Source organism: Falco naumanni, chromosome 7 (assembly GCF_017639655.2).
Source record: "Falco naumanni isolate bFalNau1 chromosome 7, bFalNau1.pat, whole genome shotgun sequence".
Lineage (NCBI taxonomy): Eukaryota > Metazoa > Chordata > Aves > Falconiformes > Falconidae > Falco > Falco naumanni.
In genome coordinates, this window is record NC_054060.1 from 37865078 (window position 1) to 37882921 (window position 17844).

The 17844-nt window shown below is 44.0% G+C and overlaps 1 protein-coding gene across 3 annotated transcripts; it reads left to right on the forward strand.

The window, feature by feature from the left end:
• Nucleotides 1-3930: 3930 nt before the first annotated feature.
• SLC25A29 (solute carrier family 25 member 29) lies at nucleotides 3931-13249 on the forward strand. 3 transcript variants are annotated; one of them, XM_040600263.1, is made up of 5 exons: nucleotides 3986-4047; nucleotides 5591-5634; nucleotides 7637-7671; nucleotides 10163-10246; nucleotides 10883-13249. In XM_040600263.1, the coding sequence occupies exon 5, from the start codon at nucleotides 10916-10918 to the stop codon at nucleotides 11618-11620; it is 705 nt and encodes a 234-aa protein (XP_040456197.1). In that variant the 5' UTR covers nucleotides 3986-4047; nucleotides 5591-5634; nucleotides 7637-7671; nucleotides 10163-10246; nucleotides 10883-10915; the 3' UTR covers nucleotides 11621-13249. The 3 variants fall into 3 exon arrangements, with proteins under 3 accessions (XP_040456195.1, XP_040456197.1, XP_040456196.1); XM_040600261.1 differs by lacking the exon at nucleotides 7637-7671 and having other exon boundaries at nucleotides 3931-4047; XM_040600262.1 differs by lacking the exon at nucleotides 3986-4047 and having other exon boundaries at nucleotides 4484-7671.
• Nucleotides 13250-17844: the final 4595 nt, after the last annotated feature.

Sequence of the window (17844 nt, forward strand, 5' to 3'; positions counted from 1 at the left end):
CTAAATACTCCCACAGAAGAAGAAAGCAGGAAAAGCACAACCCCTCGCTCCAGCTCTCCAGGGGATGCATCCCAGCCAGTTCTAAGTTATGTTTGGATCTGCCTTAGCAGAATAAAAAGAAAAATACTCACAGCTGAGCTGAATCTATGGAGCCTGAAGGGCACAAGAGCTCCCAACAGAGGTCTGAGTCATGCTCTGAGCTGGAGGCATCACACATCAACAAAGCAGACACAAGATCAGACACAGCTTTTGAACTATCTAGAAAAACAGCTTGAGTGAAGAGGATAACCATTAAATCAGGGTTTCCCTGAGTGTCAGGTTAGCTCTCCTCTCCAAAACTGTGACTGTACTGCACACTTAAGGCCCTGGACAATAGGCAAAACACCTGGTCTAAGTAATACCACCACATTGTAAGAGCTGTACAACTTCCCTCCCTTTATCACAAAGCTCCTATGGAAGCCATACACAAATATAAGTGCCCATACTGACTCACAGCCCCCCCGACACACACACACAACCATAATAACTCCTCTGTGTTCATACAATGTTGCCTCACAAGTGTAACTGGAACCAAAAACAAAACAAAACCCCAAGCAAGAAAAAATGAACAAAAGGGAAAACTCCCCAGTGGGACTAAAGCCATGCTCATTCCTTAGGGAAGCAGCTCTCGACATTTCAAACTTTATACCAACAAGTCCTTGATGTTCTCTGCCCTAATACATAATGTGCCCCTGCCCCATCCCCCGTCCCCTTTGAGGGACATGCCTGCTCCATGGGGCTCAGTAGCATTGAATAAAACACTCAGAAGCATTGAGTAAAGCTTATTAGTAACAGCTCAAGCATGCAGGAACAAGACAGGCCTTTGGAGATTGCAGCAACCTGGGAGGGGCTGCACAAACATGGACAGCAAGATTAGAATTCAAGTGATCTTGACAAACCAGAAAAACAATCTGGAAAAAGCAATTTAGCATGGACAGCTAGGAATGACTACGTAGAAAGAAACTGCAAGTATAAGATAGGGAATGTTGTGGCACACAGCTGATCTATTAAAAAGAGTATGGGGCACATCATGTGTCACAGGCTGCCCATAAATGAATAACATCATGCTATGCTATGCTATGCTATGCTATGCTATGCTATGCTATGCTGTGCTATGCTGTGCTATGCTATGCTATGCTATGCTATGCTATGCTATGCTATGCTATGCTATGCTATGCTATGTTATGTTATGTTATGTTATGTTATGTTATGTTATGTTATGTTATGTTATGTTATGTTATGTTATGTTATGTTATGTTATGTTATGTTATGTTATGTTATGTGAGGACCCTTGCAAATATCTGATCTCATATTCAGGTGCATGAACAAGAGTGTTGTCTGCGAATACCGAAGGTCATCTCCCACTACTCACTCAGCAAAGCCTTAGGGGTCAGTTCAAGGAATGCCAGATCAACTGAAGAAAGAGGAGGGTAAGAAGAACGAGAGGTCAAAAGATAATGATCAATATAATTCAGAGAAGAAAAGACTAAGATTGAAACCATCTTCAGATAACCTAAGAAATGCCTGCAGAGAGGAAATGTTTTCCCTGCCCATTGTGGGTGAACATTAAACTTACAAAACAATTCTGGTGGCGGAGGTAATTTCTCTGAGGCAGGTTGCCTGGGAGAACAGAGGATTTGAATAAAAAAATAAAAACACTTTGCCCAGGAACTTTTTAGGCCAAGCTGATCTTTCCAAGGCTTGTGCTACAAGGCGAATGCATATAACAGCTGGAGTTCCACTTGCAGAGCTGTGCGCACGATTGCAGTTCCTCTCCTGGATGCCAGAGTGGACAACATTGCTAGAAAGTCACTTCCACCTCCACATGGAGAAAATGTTTATGGAAAAAGGACCGATTGGGGTTTCCTGTGTGATCTCAAGTACTGGCTGCAGGTGTATGGGTTCAATAAGGTCTAAGGACCCCGATGGAGGACAGTGTGTGGCACAGCAGGAGTAGGCAGCTCCCAAAGCCACCAGTGCTGCGATGCAGGGCAGGGCCAGCCTGCCTGCCTGCCCTCTAACACCAGCTGGTTGTCCCCAGGTTGGACAGGTATGTGAATCAGGGAATCCAGAGCATCCTGGAGACACCTGGGGGCTTGATTTCATTTGACAGTGTTTAGAGATGAGAAGGAACCCAAATGAGTGTTAGGTTGAAGGAAGATCCGGGGAAGGTCAGGGATTCATTGAGAGCTTTGGATTTCCACCTTATCTGCTTATTAATTGTAATGATGGTCCAAGAGCTGTTAAATCTGGGACAGGTTTTGTTCTGTGGTATTAGTAATTTTGGACCTCCTTGGAAGCATCCTTATCTTTGTTCAGTTGTTTGTGTGTTTTCTTTGCACAGAAGGTAAAAGTTGGCTTGATTTTTTATATGCTATTTCACTTTATCGGCTTTATTTTCAGCTTCGACACCTAGAAAAGGACTGCCATATCATGGAAAGCAATAAAAAAATTAAATCCAACTGCTTTTCCATGCTGCTTCTGGAATTTACTCTCTGAAAATTGACTTTGCAGGCCCTGAAGAAGATCATGTTACTCCAAGCAAACTCAAACAGGTTACTTACTGTTCTAGGCCACTGGTATTCCCCTTTCTCAGACGCTGCCCGCAGGAGTAACAAGCAGCTTAAACAGGGCTCCCTTCTGAACCTCTCAGCAGCTCGAGTTGCCCATTTAAAAGGTCTGTTATCAGGGCACCTCGAAGCCAGGTAATGTTAGCAGGAAAGCAGAATGAATACCAAAAAGAAAAGCCTGCGGGGAGGGGAGATGCTTCTTTTGCAGGGTGAAGCGCAGCAGTGATGTATGAGGCTGAGGTTCAGGGCTCTGCCAAGCCCCAGGGGCAGCAGGCTGCTCATCTGTGGCCCTGACCGTCAGAAGTAGGGGCTCATCCCTGCACTTCCAGTTGTGCCATGGGGGCAGCAGTATAGCACGGGGCTCACATCTGCTGGTGCAACCTTTCCTCCCCTCTGGGACAGCACTGCGTGGGGAACTCTGCTTATAGAATCACAGAACAGTTTGGGTTGGAAGCGACCTTAAAGATCACCTAGTTCCAACCCCCTGCCGTGGGCAGGGACACCTTCCACTAGACCAGGCTGCTCCCAGCCCCATCCAACCTGACTTTGAGCACTCCCAGGGATGGGGCACCCACAGCTTCGCTGGGCAACCAGCCAGCACCTCACCACCCTCACAGGGAGGAATTTCTTCCTTATATCTAATCTAAACCTACCCTCTTCTGATTTAAATGGTTACTCCTCGTTCTGCCGCTACAGGCCCCGGTAAAAAGCCTCTCTCCATCGTTACAAGTCCCCTTTAGGTATCGAACGGCCACAGTGAGGTCTCCCCGCTGCCTTCTCTTCCCCAGGCTAAACACCCCCAGCTCAGCCTTTCCTCACAGAAGAGGTGCTACAGGCATGTCACCCCCGTTAAAAGCAGGCACCCCCTCCAAAGTCCTGGCGGCGTGAGACCCGCGGGGCTCCCGACCCCCAGCGCCCGGGGATGCCGCACCCGCACAGCAAGCTGCCGCCGCACGGCCTCCCCGGGCCACCGGGAACGGCTCTGGTGCTGCTGCTGCGCCGGCGGAGGGATGCTCTGCCCGCCCCCCCGGGCAACCGCCACCTTCTCCCCCCTCCAGCATTTCTTTCTGCCTTTACTTCTGCTGAATTGTCCCGATGAAGCTGCAAAAAAGAAGTGATGGGGGTGGGGGAGCTGCGGAAGGGACGCCCGCGCCAGCGCCCTTTCCGCGGCTCCGCCCCCCCCAGCCCCCGGTTGTCCCACCCCCGTCCCGCCCCTCGCCCGGAGCCGCCCCGGCGCGGCCGCCAGTGGCTGCGGGCGGCGGGGGGGGAGTTGTCCCGCCGCCCGCCCCGTCGGGGGCGCGGCCCGGCGCCGCCCCGGGACGGCTACAAAGGGCGGGCGGCGGGCGGCGGCGCAGTGCGCGCAGCGGCATCGCGCAGGGCTGCGCCCGCGGACCGGGTGCCGGCATGGCGCTGGACTTCCTGGCGGGATGCGTCGGCGGTGAGGAGCGGGCGGGGGGCTGCGGGCGAGCGAACGGAAGAGGGGATTGCGAAAAAGGAGGGGGGGAAGCGGGAAGGGGAAGGAGGGAAAAGGAAAATAAGGAAGCGGAAAGGGAAAAAGAAAAGGAGGGGGAGGAGGAAGAAGAAAAGGGGGAGAAAATAAAAAAAATTAAAGGGAGGGCTGGGCGCGGCTCTTTTATTTTGGGAGGCGGCAGTTGTGTCGGCACGGGGGCACGGGCCCTCCGCTGCGGGGGGGGGAACTTCCCGGGGCGGCGCGCCGCGGCCCCCCAGGTGCCGGTGCGGTGGCGGCGGGGGTTGCACGGAGGGGCTGGGGGAAAACGGGCGGGCCCAGGGCGAGCAAACGGGCGGCGGCGGGCGCGGGAGCCCCTCGGCCGGGAGCGTGTAGCGGGGCGGGGGGGGGGGGGGGGGGGAGGCGATACCTGCGTGGGGCTGTCCGGGGCTTCCCGCTGCTCCGCTTACGGCCTGCCTGCTATTTTTAGCAGCTGTTAAAATCGCGTTCAGATTTATTCTCGCATCTTCGGTTGTTTGCGCTTGCCGTTCTCCTCACCAAGCTGGCAAAGAGGTTTGTTTTTTGCTGTGGGTTTTTGGTTTGTTCTCCCCCCTGCCTCAGCATCTCTCTGACTCCGCCATAGTGATCCTGGCCTTGCCAGGATCCCACCTGGTCACTTGTGCCATTGGTTTTTCACACCAAACGCAGCACACGTCGTGGTTTCTGAGATCTGGACTGCCTCGCTGCTGTGCTGGCCTTGAACAGCCTGGACCGCCTTGGAGTGGGCACGGTGCTTCTGCCACATCCCCCGCAGGAGAGGGAGGGGGGTTATCCTTCTGCAAACTGGGAGAAGGTGGACTGAAGCACTCTGGAATTCTTGCTGTTGTCGACAGTCATAAATGGATTGATGGCTTGCAGAAATACGGAGCTAGAGAATTCCTTGCTTCAAGCAGCGCTTGCAAAATGTGTGTATTTGGATTAGTGTAGCCAATAGGCCTGCGTGTACCTTCCTAAAAAGCCCTTTGATGCTACAATAAAGCAAAGGGGTTTGGTAATGCCTGGTCCTTCTGCAGGTGCTACAGTCACATCTGGAAAGGCTGTGGGCACAGCAGGGATTTTTTTCTGCTTTTAGAGAAGCTTCCAGGTTTTCTATGCCTCCACAGAGTGGCAGATACATGAAATATTTTGCTTTGGAGGAAGCCTGCAATTTCTGCCCGCTGGACTTGTGTTGGGATGAGGCCAGGAATCGCTGCTGAGCATCGTATGACCCATGTGGTGAGGCACGCTCTGCAGTCACACACCCCAACCCCTGCCTGCAGCTGAGAAGCTTGATGGGAGCATAAAGGCACCTAGTACTGGCCTGAAGGACTGAACTGTAGATCTCATCTCCTGGCTTGATAGGATGCTTTTGACCTGGCCTACCAACAACGCTGTGCACTTACACCTTGGGCTGGTGGTCATGCTTGGGCTACAGCTAGCCCCAGACCCGGGAGGAAAACTGTGAGTCATAACTGTGGTATTTGTTTTGTTTCAGGTGCTGCTGGAGTGCTGGTAGGACACCCATTTGATACTGTTAAGGTGGGTTGATTATGAAATACTCTTGTCTCCAGGTGGAAAACTTAGCTTTTTCCAAGGAGCCGGGGAGGAAAAAAGATCCCCAGACCCTGTAGAAGGATAAATCTGTCCTGGAAAGCTTGGAGCAAGGCTCCTCAAGCACTGTTCATGACTTTGCAGTCTCCAGCTATTCAGAAACAAAAATTCTTTGTATGCATGATTCAACCCAGTAACATGACACGTGTTGCCCTAAACTACAGGTTACAGCGCAGTAACAATGTTGTGTTTGAAAATCCCATCTTCCATTTAATTTTGTTCAAAGCCTGCTTCTCTGCAGCTGTTCATCATCAGCTACCAAAACCGCCTCTCCTCATGTTTAAAACTCAAACCTACTTGTTACTAGGTTGAAAACTTGTTCTGTTTTCCCCTCGAGCTCTGCTGCTTACTGCTTGAGCTTTAATTTATCACACTAGCCAAAGGATGCAAATGGATAAAAATCCATGGCATGAAGCTTGTCTGGGGGCCTTTTCCTCCCTTTAAGTATTATTATATCTTTTTATAACTTTCAAAGTTAAAATTGATTTTCTGATGGTATTATGCAAACTAAGGGTAGCTACTTCAAAGATGAGATTTGACGTCTGCTGGAGGGCCCTTCAGCCAGGACTCCCAGGGGTCTAAACCCATTTTTCAGAATGGGATGACAACTTAAGTCACTTCTTGGCAGCCTTATCCAAAGTCTTGCACTGGAAGAATAGAAGAAGGGATGCCAATATATCCCTGCTAAATTAATACACCAGATCATTTGACTGCAGCAGACAGCATGCCACCCGCTAGATCTATATTTGGAATACCTCTACCTTTCTGAATTTGGATATGCAAAGGGCTTATAGTGTTACCGAGGTCATCACCATATTCTGTATTCTAGCACATGGTTAACTCTGTACAGATTTTCCTAGCTAGCAGATATTAGTCTTTGCCAGTCAAGTGCAAGCTGCTCAAATAAGTCAAACTGTATGTATGTTTCTCAGAGCATGGTAAATTTGACTGTTAAGTAATTGGATTGAATTCTAGTATATATTTTCAGGAATGTATTATCCAGACTTGCATATGGTTTTTTTTTTTATGGTGGTACAGGGCCAGCTGTCTCTCATCCCCACACTGCCAAGTTTTACATGCTTAACTTAAGGTGATGGGTCATTTCACTGAAGCCAGCAAAACTGCTAAAATGCTATGCTCAGACTAAAGTGAACCATGTGTGGCATTTTTCTGGTTTTTTTTAAGTGGCAGAGCTTCTAGTGCATAAAACTAAATGTTTCTGTGTCTGCAAAACTGGGGCTCCCATGCTAGTTCCAGCAGATGTGTTAACACAAAATAGATGTGTTTGCTTTAGAAAAAGCATCTTGCTTTGCAGTAGAGCAAATTGTTTCTGGATGACTTTAAATGTTTTGTGAAATCCAGTGTGGCACACTATATTTGCATATCCATTAGAAGGTATTATAAGTACTTACCTATTTTTTTGTTAGAGAAAAAGCTAATGTTTGTGTTATTAGCTGGCATAGTCACCATGGGGAAACAAACACTATAACCAGTCTTTTTTAAAAAAAAGACATTGCCTAACTTGTTGTGTATGTATATGTGTTAAGAATCAGTCCTTTTTATAGTTCTGCGGTGTTTAAAGAGCTAGCTGGTAGTCACCTTAGACTGTAAGTTTTTAATATAACTGAACAACGGGAAAGCTGCTTAGATAAGCCAGAATTTTACTTCTGTCATGGCTTTTAAGCTCTTTTTTTTTGGCCAGTGATTGTGTTTCACAAAGCCGGGAGGGGGATGGTGGGACACACAGGGAGAGATTAAGCTGGTGAAGTTGCCCTGCGAAACCTACAGCTGAGCTGATCTCAGAACTGGCAAACTCCTTATCCCTGGTTTGTTGATGTAATGTATAAAATTGCTTTTTTGCTTTTAACTGCCTTTACTTTCTGAGCTAGGGGCTGTCTTCATTAACAGCAAAAGTGTTACTTTGTTGTAGATGACAGATAAGCCTCATCACGGGAGAGTTGCCTAGTAAGTATAGCCCAGGTGAACACTTCTGTTTCTCTCAGTCTTAATTTATTCCCAAATGTATTAGTTCAAATAAAGATCTAAAAGACGTATGAAGCTTTTCCCTTTTTGGTTTTAAACTGATGTGTCCCTCTTCTACAGCTATGGCATGGAGGGAGTGGGGTTTAAATATCCCCTTTTTAAAAAAAAATGTAAAGTTTTATTCTTGAACCTTCTTTCTGCTATGCGTTTCTGGCTGTATACACTTCCACACACGGTGGCTCTAAAACTGAATCTCAGGCACACTGTTGTTGAGATCTTACCCACTACGTTTCCTTGGAGGACTTTGTCTTTGCTCAAACACTTCTAAATCACTTGTTTTACACACTATTAAATGTTTGGACTGTTTTGGGGGTGTGGTTGGTTGGTTGTTTTTTTTAGTCTTGAGTATATTTATGCAAGTCTTTAGTGATGTGAAATTACAGTGGTACCAGTGTGCCTAAGACCTTGGTAACAGTGGCTTCAAATAAGAAGCAAGCAAGAACAACGGGCAATAAATAGAGGGCTAAACTTTGCACAGTTCATACTTCCTTTAGTTGTACATGCCAAAAAGCTTGTTGAATATGGCATTAAGACTTGTGAAATAAGGCGGCGAGTGCATATGAAACTTTATCTGGTAGTCTAATGTGGGGATCCCCATGAGATCAGCACTATGCTCAAATGAAAGCTGTTTTTCATTCTTAGACCTGGAGTGTCAGTACTCTAAGTATTTTATGCTACAGCAAGGCTTAATTGGTCAGTATTTCACAAATTATTTAGACAAAAATAGTGGGAGCTGTATGCCACTAGGAAGTGAATCTGTATACAGGATATGACTAAACTACTGAAGACAAGTGTATAAAGAAGTTGAAGATTCCGAAGCTGCAATTGTCCCAAAGCTCTTGCATGTGCAAGCCCTGTAACTTCACAGATGGGGTTTGAAACTATGCACAAAACAAAGGTTTTACTTTTTGATCGATAGCTTAAGATTTATGATTTTGATTGTGGGTCTGCTTCTTGAGCAGCTGAGGTCTGCCTACACCCCAAACATCACTTTGAGTAACAAAGGATTTATTTTCTTTGAATCCTACTGTAAGCCTACTTTTAATGTGGAGATGTTTTAAAAGCCTTGGAAGACCTGAGGTGGTCTCTGCCTCCCAGTATGGCTAGCTATATATACACTAATGTGTATGCTAAAAAGACACTGAAAACTTCAGTTAATTTACAAAACTTAAAGTGACAGGTTGTAGAAACATTAAAAAATACTAAAACTATAAATTTCTTTTTAGCTCAAAGAAAGCCAAGCTAACCTGAATATAGAATTTTGATAAACCACATTCCAAAATCCTTTTCTAGACCCACATAATCTTACAAGTCTTTCATTGTTGTGGTGGTGTTTATTATTAACTTTAGGCAAACAATGATAAAGAGATTTTTCAAGTCAGAAATCTTGCATGTAGACCTGATAATATTTTATTAAGAAAAAAAGTCTTGCATTTTTTTTGCACTGGAGTAGCAGTAGCAGCATTAAATACCTGATAAACATCTCTGAGCAACATTGCAGCCCTCCACGCTAGAGATCAGAGACTTTGAACTTTACCATTCCAGTAAAACCAATTTATTGAGTGTAGGGCTTTGCGCAAACTAGGTAGCTTTGAGACTCTACGTGGGCTTAAGACAAATTGGCAGGGAAAAAACGCAGGATTGGATATTCCCATTAAAGTTTAAAAAAAACATAGAAAAAGGCCTGTCTCATAATATCAGCCAGTTACAGTAGCATCCATCTGTGCAGCAGAACATATATTCAGTTTTAGAAAGGTTAATTGATTACTACCATTAAGGGTTTGAAACAGCCACACCCTCACAAATTGTGTTCAGCAGATTAAAAAAAAAAAAAAACTAAAAGAAGTGTTTTTTTATTCCTTTCCTTATGCAAAGACTCACTTCCTAGCTACCCTCTGTGAAAAAAAAAAAATAAATCTCAGTGAAGGGTCCCAAGTCTGGTAGCCAGAAACACTATGGGTGGTGTTGCTGGAAGTTTCCATCCTTTTAAAATTATCTTTATTTCATGCTTGACTTAAAAATAACTTTTTAAATAGAATTGTATCAGGTTTGAACAGATAGCGTGAACAGAAGTATTCTTGGCAGTTAAAGAAAGTACTTATTGTAGCCAGTACTGGAAAACTTCTATCTGAAATGCTAGGTAACAGTGTACCCTGTTGTACTTAGACATACTGTTTTTCTAATATTCACAAGAAGTTAATAATCTTCCTCCCTTCATGTTTTCACCCCCAAAATTAATTCAAAACACTTCCACAATATTATTGAATTATTTTGCCACATACGGCATTCCAGTGTCCAGCCTGTGCTCTTGTATTTACATTGCTATACCAAATCTGCATATATGTACAAAACACTAGTTTACCAATTAGGCTGCTCTGACATACCAATCAGTATCTCATACAACTTTTTATAGGTTCGTCTACAAGTTCAAAATGTAGAGAAACCTCTCTACCGTGGGACCTTCCATTGCTTTCAGTCCATCATAAAGCAAGAATCTGTGAGTACAAAATCAAAGCTTTGTATATTAGTAATCGGTGTATTTGTAAATAGGAAGGGTGGGATTTTTTTAACAGCTTTCCCACAAACACTGAAGATCGAGAGATAAGCGTACTCTGAACCTCGCCTGGCAAGAGGGCAGGTACTGTAGTCAGAAGTTTGCCAGAAACTTTGTGAAGGTGATCACCAAGTTGGAAGTTGATACTTTGAAAGTAAGATCACAAGCTATTTGAATCGTTAATTTTCCCAGATTCCAAGCAATCTGAGCAATAAGTGAATAAGTCGGTGAGTTTTGGGGGGGGGGGGGTTTGCTGCTGAAGCTTTAAGACCATAGCTAAGAGGGTGGCTTTAGGCTTTTACCTACATAAAGTATAAAATTTACCAGAAAACTTCTCTGGATGGACTGAGATTATTTTTTTGATGTGTTCAGCTGTGTATTTGTACTGCTAAAAATGTTTAGATGTTTGTGTCCTAGGCAGTAATGAAATTATTATTACAAAGCAAGACGGTGCTGATCTTCTGGCCACTGTTAGAAAGTGAGGGCACAAGGGAGAGCTGGAAGGGCCATGTTCTGCACAGCTTCAGGAGGTTATCGACACCACTGTTAAAAAGGGTCTTTCCTTCCTTCTTCCATTAGGCTTTTGGACTCTATAAAGGTATTGGGTCACCAATGATGGGACTTACCTTCATTAATGCACTTGTGTTCGGTGTACAAGGAAACACACTTCGTGCTCTTGGAAAAGACACTCCTCTAAACCAGTTCCTTGCAGGGTCAGCAGCAGGGGCTATCCAGTGCGTCATCTGCTGTCCCATGGAGTTGGCAAAGACAAGAATGCAGCTTCAAGGAACAGGAGAATACAAACTAAAAATGAAAAACTATAAAAATTCTCTGGATTGTTTGATCAAAATCTATCGAAAGGAAGGGCTGAGGGGCATCAACAGGGGTATGGTCTCTACACTCATAAGAGAGACTCCAAGCTTTGGCTTTTACTTCCTGACCTACGACTGCATGACCAGGTATTTAGGCTGTGAAGCTGAGGACAATTACGTTATTCCCAAACTGCTGTTTTCCGGAGGGATGTCAGGAATTGTGTCCTGGCTCTCAACCTATCCCATGGACGTGATCAAATCCCGACTTCAGGCTGATGGAGTCGGAGGCGTTACACAGTACAACGGCATTTTAGACTGTGTCAAGAAGAGTTACCATGAAGAAGGCTGGAGGGTGTTCACCAGAGGTCTTACTTCCACACTTCTCCGTGCTTTCCCTGTCAACGCAGCTACCTTTGCTACTGTCACCGTGTTCCTAATGTATATGAGGTCAGAAGACAACCTTCGTGAATGTGAACCAGTAATCCAGCAGCCTTCCAGTTTGTGAACCTTCTCTGTTTGTTCTCCTGATCCAAAGCCTGGCTGGTTGGGTTTTTTTAAACTTCAACACTTGACCCGCACAAGTGGCGTAAACATATGCTATCCATATAAAGAATTCCTAAATGTTTCAGACTAGGATTTCATCTCATTACTTGTATAAGCAGCATATTGCCTTATTAAGGACTTTATATCTAATAGTATCGAAGTTAAGAAGGGGACCTGCCTTTAGAGAGTATTTTATAGTTACTGTTGTGGCTCCAGAAGAGGTTCTGGAGAATGTCCTAGTACCAGAAATCAGGTTTTCTTCCACTCGTGTTCTGGATGACTGAGTTAGGTTGAATGCAGGAATGTTGTCAGGAAAGAAGTGCTCTTTTTGCATGTAACGGGAGTAAGTATAGTCCTCTAAAGTGAAGTGGGCGGAGGAAATTAAATGTTGGAGGCATTTTGCAGGTAACCCTGAACTCTTTAAGACAGACTAGTATTCAGCTAGCCATGTGTTTTGCTTTTCCTCTGCTTTTATACATCAGTGGGTTTAGTAGCAAATTTGTTCATACTGGTTTGCTAAAAAAAAAAAAAGTAAAAAAAAAATAATAGTATGATTTGTTCCTAAGCTACTCCCTTACCTGTCAGCTTTGAGTAAGTATCTTAAGCACAAAGTTAGCATCTGCACTTGTTCCTTTAAATCTAAAGGCTTGTAAGGATTTAGGGAAACTCAAATCTAGTAAGATTGATGTTGTTTGCCTTCACCTCTGTTTCTTGTTCGGTGGGTGCAAGGACTGTATTGACTAGATTCAGCCCAAGTGGACTTTGTTCTCTGAAGTTAACGCAACTTTGCACCACTTCTCCCAATGCGCCCCATAGCAGCCAGTGATGTACAGAAGTCAAAGTCCTACCTGTGGTATTGCACAAAATGTTTGTGGGTGCAACGTTAGCTTAGCAGCTTGAAGTACTGTAGAAATACATACATGTTTAGAACTGGAGGTTTCATACCTTTCCAGAAAATAGGGGTGTAAGTGTCTGAAATGGTTGGTGTTTAATACACTTGCATTGTGAATTTAAACAATATTGTTTTTTATGTATTTAGTTACAGTGCTACTGGAAAGAAGACTGAAAAGGGTTCTGCAGAATTTTCTTGTTATGTTAATCTGCTGTGATATTTTTTCTTCTATTAGCAGCCTGTTCAAGAGGGATTGCATTAGTCAAACAGTTATTTAAAGATCTGGAGTAAGAACTACACATATTTGGCACAAGTAGCTAGAAGGAAGGAGTGCATGTGTATAAGGAATGTTCTAAAATGTATCAAACTAGTTCAGTAAGTACAACTTGTTACACTTTTGGTTGGGACAAGTGCAATATGTGTTTAACTTATGAGTTTTCTAAAGAAACCTTACTTCATAGCATTTTGCACTGTAACGAAATATGCTGGAGAAACCTGTAAAACTGGTATGTCTTTTTATACCTTGGAGGTATGTTGGATGTTTTAGTGCCTACTTGCACTGAGATTCAAATTGAATGTTAAATCTGTCTACTAAGCTGCATATGCACAACTCCTCACAGCAAAGACCATTTACACCTTTGTATAGTACTCTGTAATTATTGTATATAAAATTGAGGGAATAAATTTTTAAAAAACTTTTACTCTGGTTCTTTAAAGTTTCTTAGGTTTTACTCAGATGGTTCCTTGTGTTAAATCAGGCTTGCGAGAGGGTGGGGTTTCTGGCTTTTGCCAGGAGAAACTTGTTCTCCATCTGCCTTCCACACACCACCGGGAAGGGCAGCGCTTTGCTCTGGCTTAGAGCGCATCAGTTCATTGAAGGGAAGTTGCCCGAGCTTGCTTCTTGAAACTGATCTTGTCAGTGAGAACCTCTACTTGAAGATAGTATACTTACTATGAGAACAATCCCGCTTTTAAAGCAAAGAGCTGGCAGCCTGCTTGGACCCCTCCTATCCTGCATTTATTTGGTTTAAGCAGTGCTGATCAGCACCAAGGCTGCACAACTGCGCAAGATGAGTCAGGGTCCCTGCAGAGTCACAGCAGAACCAAGTACCTGGTCTGCCAACAGCACTGTTCATACCTGAATCAGAATACTTGGCTCTAAGATGTGCAAGTTCAGCAAAAATCTTTGTAGGTTGTAGTGTCTTTTGGTTTTAGACAGCGCAACTAGCCCACAACACAAAAAGCATCAATATTCCAAATAGAAAGTCACACAGAAAAAGCAAGATGATGCATGTTATGACCAGCAAAAGAGATCTCCTGGCTGATGAGGGTTACTTCAGGTACTGGCTTCACTAGTTCATTTTCTTAAAGGGTAGATACACCTGACTGAAAGAAACCCTGTCAAGCATCCATTTGCTAGATGAGAAAAGTGAAAGGCCACCACTTCTTCAGCTAACCGTGACCAGGGGCAGTTCCAGTCAACTGCCTTGTGTTCTCTCAGCAGGAGCAAGGCTGAACTATGGCACAGAAACATACTTGGAATAAGTAAACGGCATCTCCCTAAAAACCAGTAACATCGTTAGAACAGAAAGGGCTACACAATGTTTTACTTGCAGTGCTTACTAAAACATTCTCTAGAATTCAATCCATCCGGAACTTAAATAATCTAGCAGATACTGGAGGTTGTTCAACAAGCCTGAGGAAGGTAAACCCCAGCCTTCAACCTGATGCGAGTTGCTTGAAATCTGTGTGACTCCTATTAAATCAAGCCAGACAACAGCCTCAGCCTTTTTAAACAAGTCAGTTCTTTCCTGCTAGATTTTTGATACATTATCCGATTTAGCCAGGTCAGACAGAACTGTACTCTGCCTCCCCAGATCATCCTACAAGCATCATCATACCGGGTAGATGCTCTATTAATGCCGCAATGACTGAAGGGAGTAAGAAGGTAAAACTTACTGAAAGTAAAACTCAGCTGCTAACAAGCCCCCATGCTCTACTCTCACACCCACCCTGCTAGTGGATGGGTCATACCCGTGTTAAAAGTTGCAGCTACAAACATGCTTAAATAAGAGCAAGAGGGGGGGAAAAAGCATCCAGGTACAATCCTTCCAAGTTTGAAAGAAGTTATTAAAACTACGGGGGTGAAATTCAGTTAATTTATCATGTCTGTAACCATCAACATGACAGGTTTGTGGGTCTGTTTTTTTGTTTTGGCCTCGTTCCCTTGTCTTTCTCCACATATAGCTTTTTTACAAGTTCATACGAAAAAGCGGCAAGACATTTCAAGGGATGAAACCCTGCACATTGCAGATGCAGGACTGGCAGCATACTGGGAAAGTTACAAAGACACAGGTACAAAAAGTCGACAATGCAGAGAAGTTTCTGTTCTTTGAAATTAACTACATTTACTATTATGCTGGAAAACAGGTGTTAACAGCTGTTGTTAGCCAGACTTTTGATCTGTGGATAGTTAAAGAACACCTTAAAGCCCAAAGTATGCCAAACACTGTTAGATTAGCAGAAGGTGCAGATAAACCCCTCTTCTGCCAGAAAAAAACAGCCAGAGAAACCAGAAGCTTACCTAAGGCAACGTGCCATACCAAACACCACAACCTGGGGCAGATGAAGGATCTGAGGGAGCATGGACCTGGGAAGCACAGCAAGAGCAGGGAGCCAGAGAACTTGCTGGGCCAAACCTAGTGGTGACAGGCTTTGAAATCACGGGGAAGCAAACTGCTGCCTTCAGTGTTCAGGAATTTATGTATGTTCAGAGGCAGTGGGGGAGGGAAGCAGAGGAAAATAAGCCATTTTTACCCTCCCACTCCAACTGTTTTGCAGTTTTCGTACTAGTGTTGCCCTCACTAATTACAACAATGGTTATCACCAACAGAAAATAAAAGAGATATTAGTGACATAATATGCACAATAATATGTATGATATACAGTAAAAAGCTTGTCTATTTACAGTTTATTTTCAGTTTTACCTGATTTGACCTAGAATGTGATTTGAAGCTATACAGTTTCCTCAATAAACAAACTGAGAGCAAGCAAAGCAAAGCAAGGTCTGCAGTGAAAAATAATACCCTGTAATTGACATAAATGGAAGAAAGGCAAGTTCTAATGTTCACAAAACATTCTTCAGGTCTAAAAAACTTTACATTAACAGTTAAATTGCTTCTTGGTATCACTTGCTATTATCACTTAAACTTTATTATGACTGCTTTTTTTTTTTACTGAAAGAAACTCTCTGCATTTTTTACTAACAGTTAAAATGGAGTTATACCATTTCAATCATATCCATGTGCTGATCTATAGAATACTAAAATGATAGCAAAGCTTGACCTCATGGCCTGCACTGTTTGCTACGTGTATCAAAATAGGAAGAATTGTTGCTAGAGTAATTTGACTGAAGTTGGTATGAAAGAAAATCAGTATTATTTTTTTTTGACCTGATCTAGTTGTCTTACACAGAAATTTATCCTAGATCAGGTACATTCAAGTATTGCAATCAACCGGGCCACGCACCGCTCTCCTTGTGCACTGATACATTTTCACTTAAGGAAGAATCCACAACAGGTAATTTTTGAACAGGCTAGTAATAAAGCTAAAGCTTTTAAACTGCAATTAAAGGAGGTGAAAGTAAAAATAGCTCTCTTGTCCTTAATTTCCTCCAGGCAGATACCTGCTTCTCTGTCAATTCAGAACGGAGAGACTGTACGCTTTCATTTCACACTCTGGAAAAAAAGTGAGATTAAATCCCTTATCCCTAACCTATGCAACAGGAAAGGATAAAAAACAAACAACAACAACCCCACACAAAAGGAAAACCTGAAGATCTGCCATAGTATTATTCCTTATAATCCATTCCCAAACCACAAACATCTGTATGCCCTTCCAAGCACTCAGTCATTAGAATCACAGAAATCCACTGGAGGTTCCGTTAGCACTGGTTAAGATTGGAGACGGATTCCATGTTCAAAAGCTGTGTCTTCCGTTTCACTGCGAAAAAAGAAATGTGTTGAAAAAAAGTCAAAACATAGGCTGCATTATGCCCCATGTGTGAGGCAGTCAACAAACTTTGCAACCCAAAAGCAGTTGGAAACATTAGTGACACCCTCGGCAAGCATCCTGCAGCTCTAGAGGCCACCTGACTCTATAAGCCCTTAAATCAAAATCTTAAAGGTCTTTTCCAACCTAAATGACCTTATGGTTCTACAGATTTGTCTCGCAACTGATTGCTGAGATGAGCTTTAGTATTAGGACATACCCGGTCACCAAGCATTTTGCGCATGGATTTTCCACTGTGTAACAAGGAGTCCACCTTATGCCTCCGTCTTTATCTGCTCTATGATTAATCTCAAAAAATGCACCCGTTAGCCACAAACAATATCCCTCTGAAATACACTTTCACTGTGGGCCTGCTCCAGAGAGAGTACTAGTTTACCTGAGATCTTTGATGCCCTAAAGAGCTGCAATGCAGGACTCTGATGCAACACCGGTCCCGCAGTCTCCGCAACGCTCGTGCAAACATTATAAGCAGCAACATGCTGAAGGAAAGTCCAATGGCGAGGCCCTAGCCGCCCCAGGTGAGCTGACACCTTTTAGGAAGCCACTGCTGGAGTGAAGCATTCCTGTTTTACATGTCCATCAGCTAACCGAGATAGCCACTCACAGCCGACAGCGCATCTGTTAACATTACATGTCATTAGATTTCCACATTTCTCTTTAAAAGATATTTGATATTAATATCGGATTTTGGGATCCCCTAAAAATAAACGACCCATGTCACACTCAACAGTTTTTGTTTACAGTCTTTATGTTCATTGCCTTGCTTGTGCTTTTTACGACTGCACAAGTACACCTGGGACACTTACAAATCAGCAGAGCGCGTAACACTTAATTCTTCTGCACTTGTGTGGGGGAAACTTTGCTCTTTGACATTGGCACGTTCCAAGTCTGTCAAGGTCTGCTGAGCACCACGGGCACCCTACACACACTTGACCTCGGAGGGGCACCCTGACACTGCTATCCTGCCTGCCGGCCACCCCGTACAAAGCGGTAATTCACTGCCATCTCCTGGCAAACCACCGCTCGAGGCTGCCTGTACAGACCGAAACAAAGCGCTGACAGAGATGCTACCTCACAGCAGCTTGATTAGAGGGAAGTCACACTTAAACCTACGAGAACACTTTAGATAAAAGTGGCGGTGAGAGAAGCATCCAAAAGCCCTGCCAGGATCCCACGGACCCTCTGTCCTTTTCCCTCCCTCCCAAACTGACATAACATTTCTG

Excerpts from the sequence above, each read along its gene's own strand:
- SLC25A29 (XM_040600261.1), top strand. The coding sequence starts at position 4,014 with ATGGCGCTGGACTTCCTGGCGGGATGCGTCGGCG. Across the intron at positions 4,048-5,590 it reads CCTGGCGGGATGCGTCGGCG|GTGCTGCTGGAGTGCTGGTA; the intron begins GTGAGGAGCGGG and ends GTTTTGTTTCAG. Across the intron at positions 5,635-10,162 it reads ACCCATTTGATACTGTTAAG|GTTCGTCTACAAGTTCAAAA; the intron begins GTGGGTTGATTA and ends AACTTTTTATAG.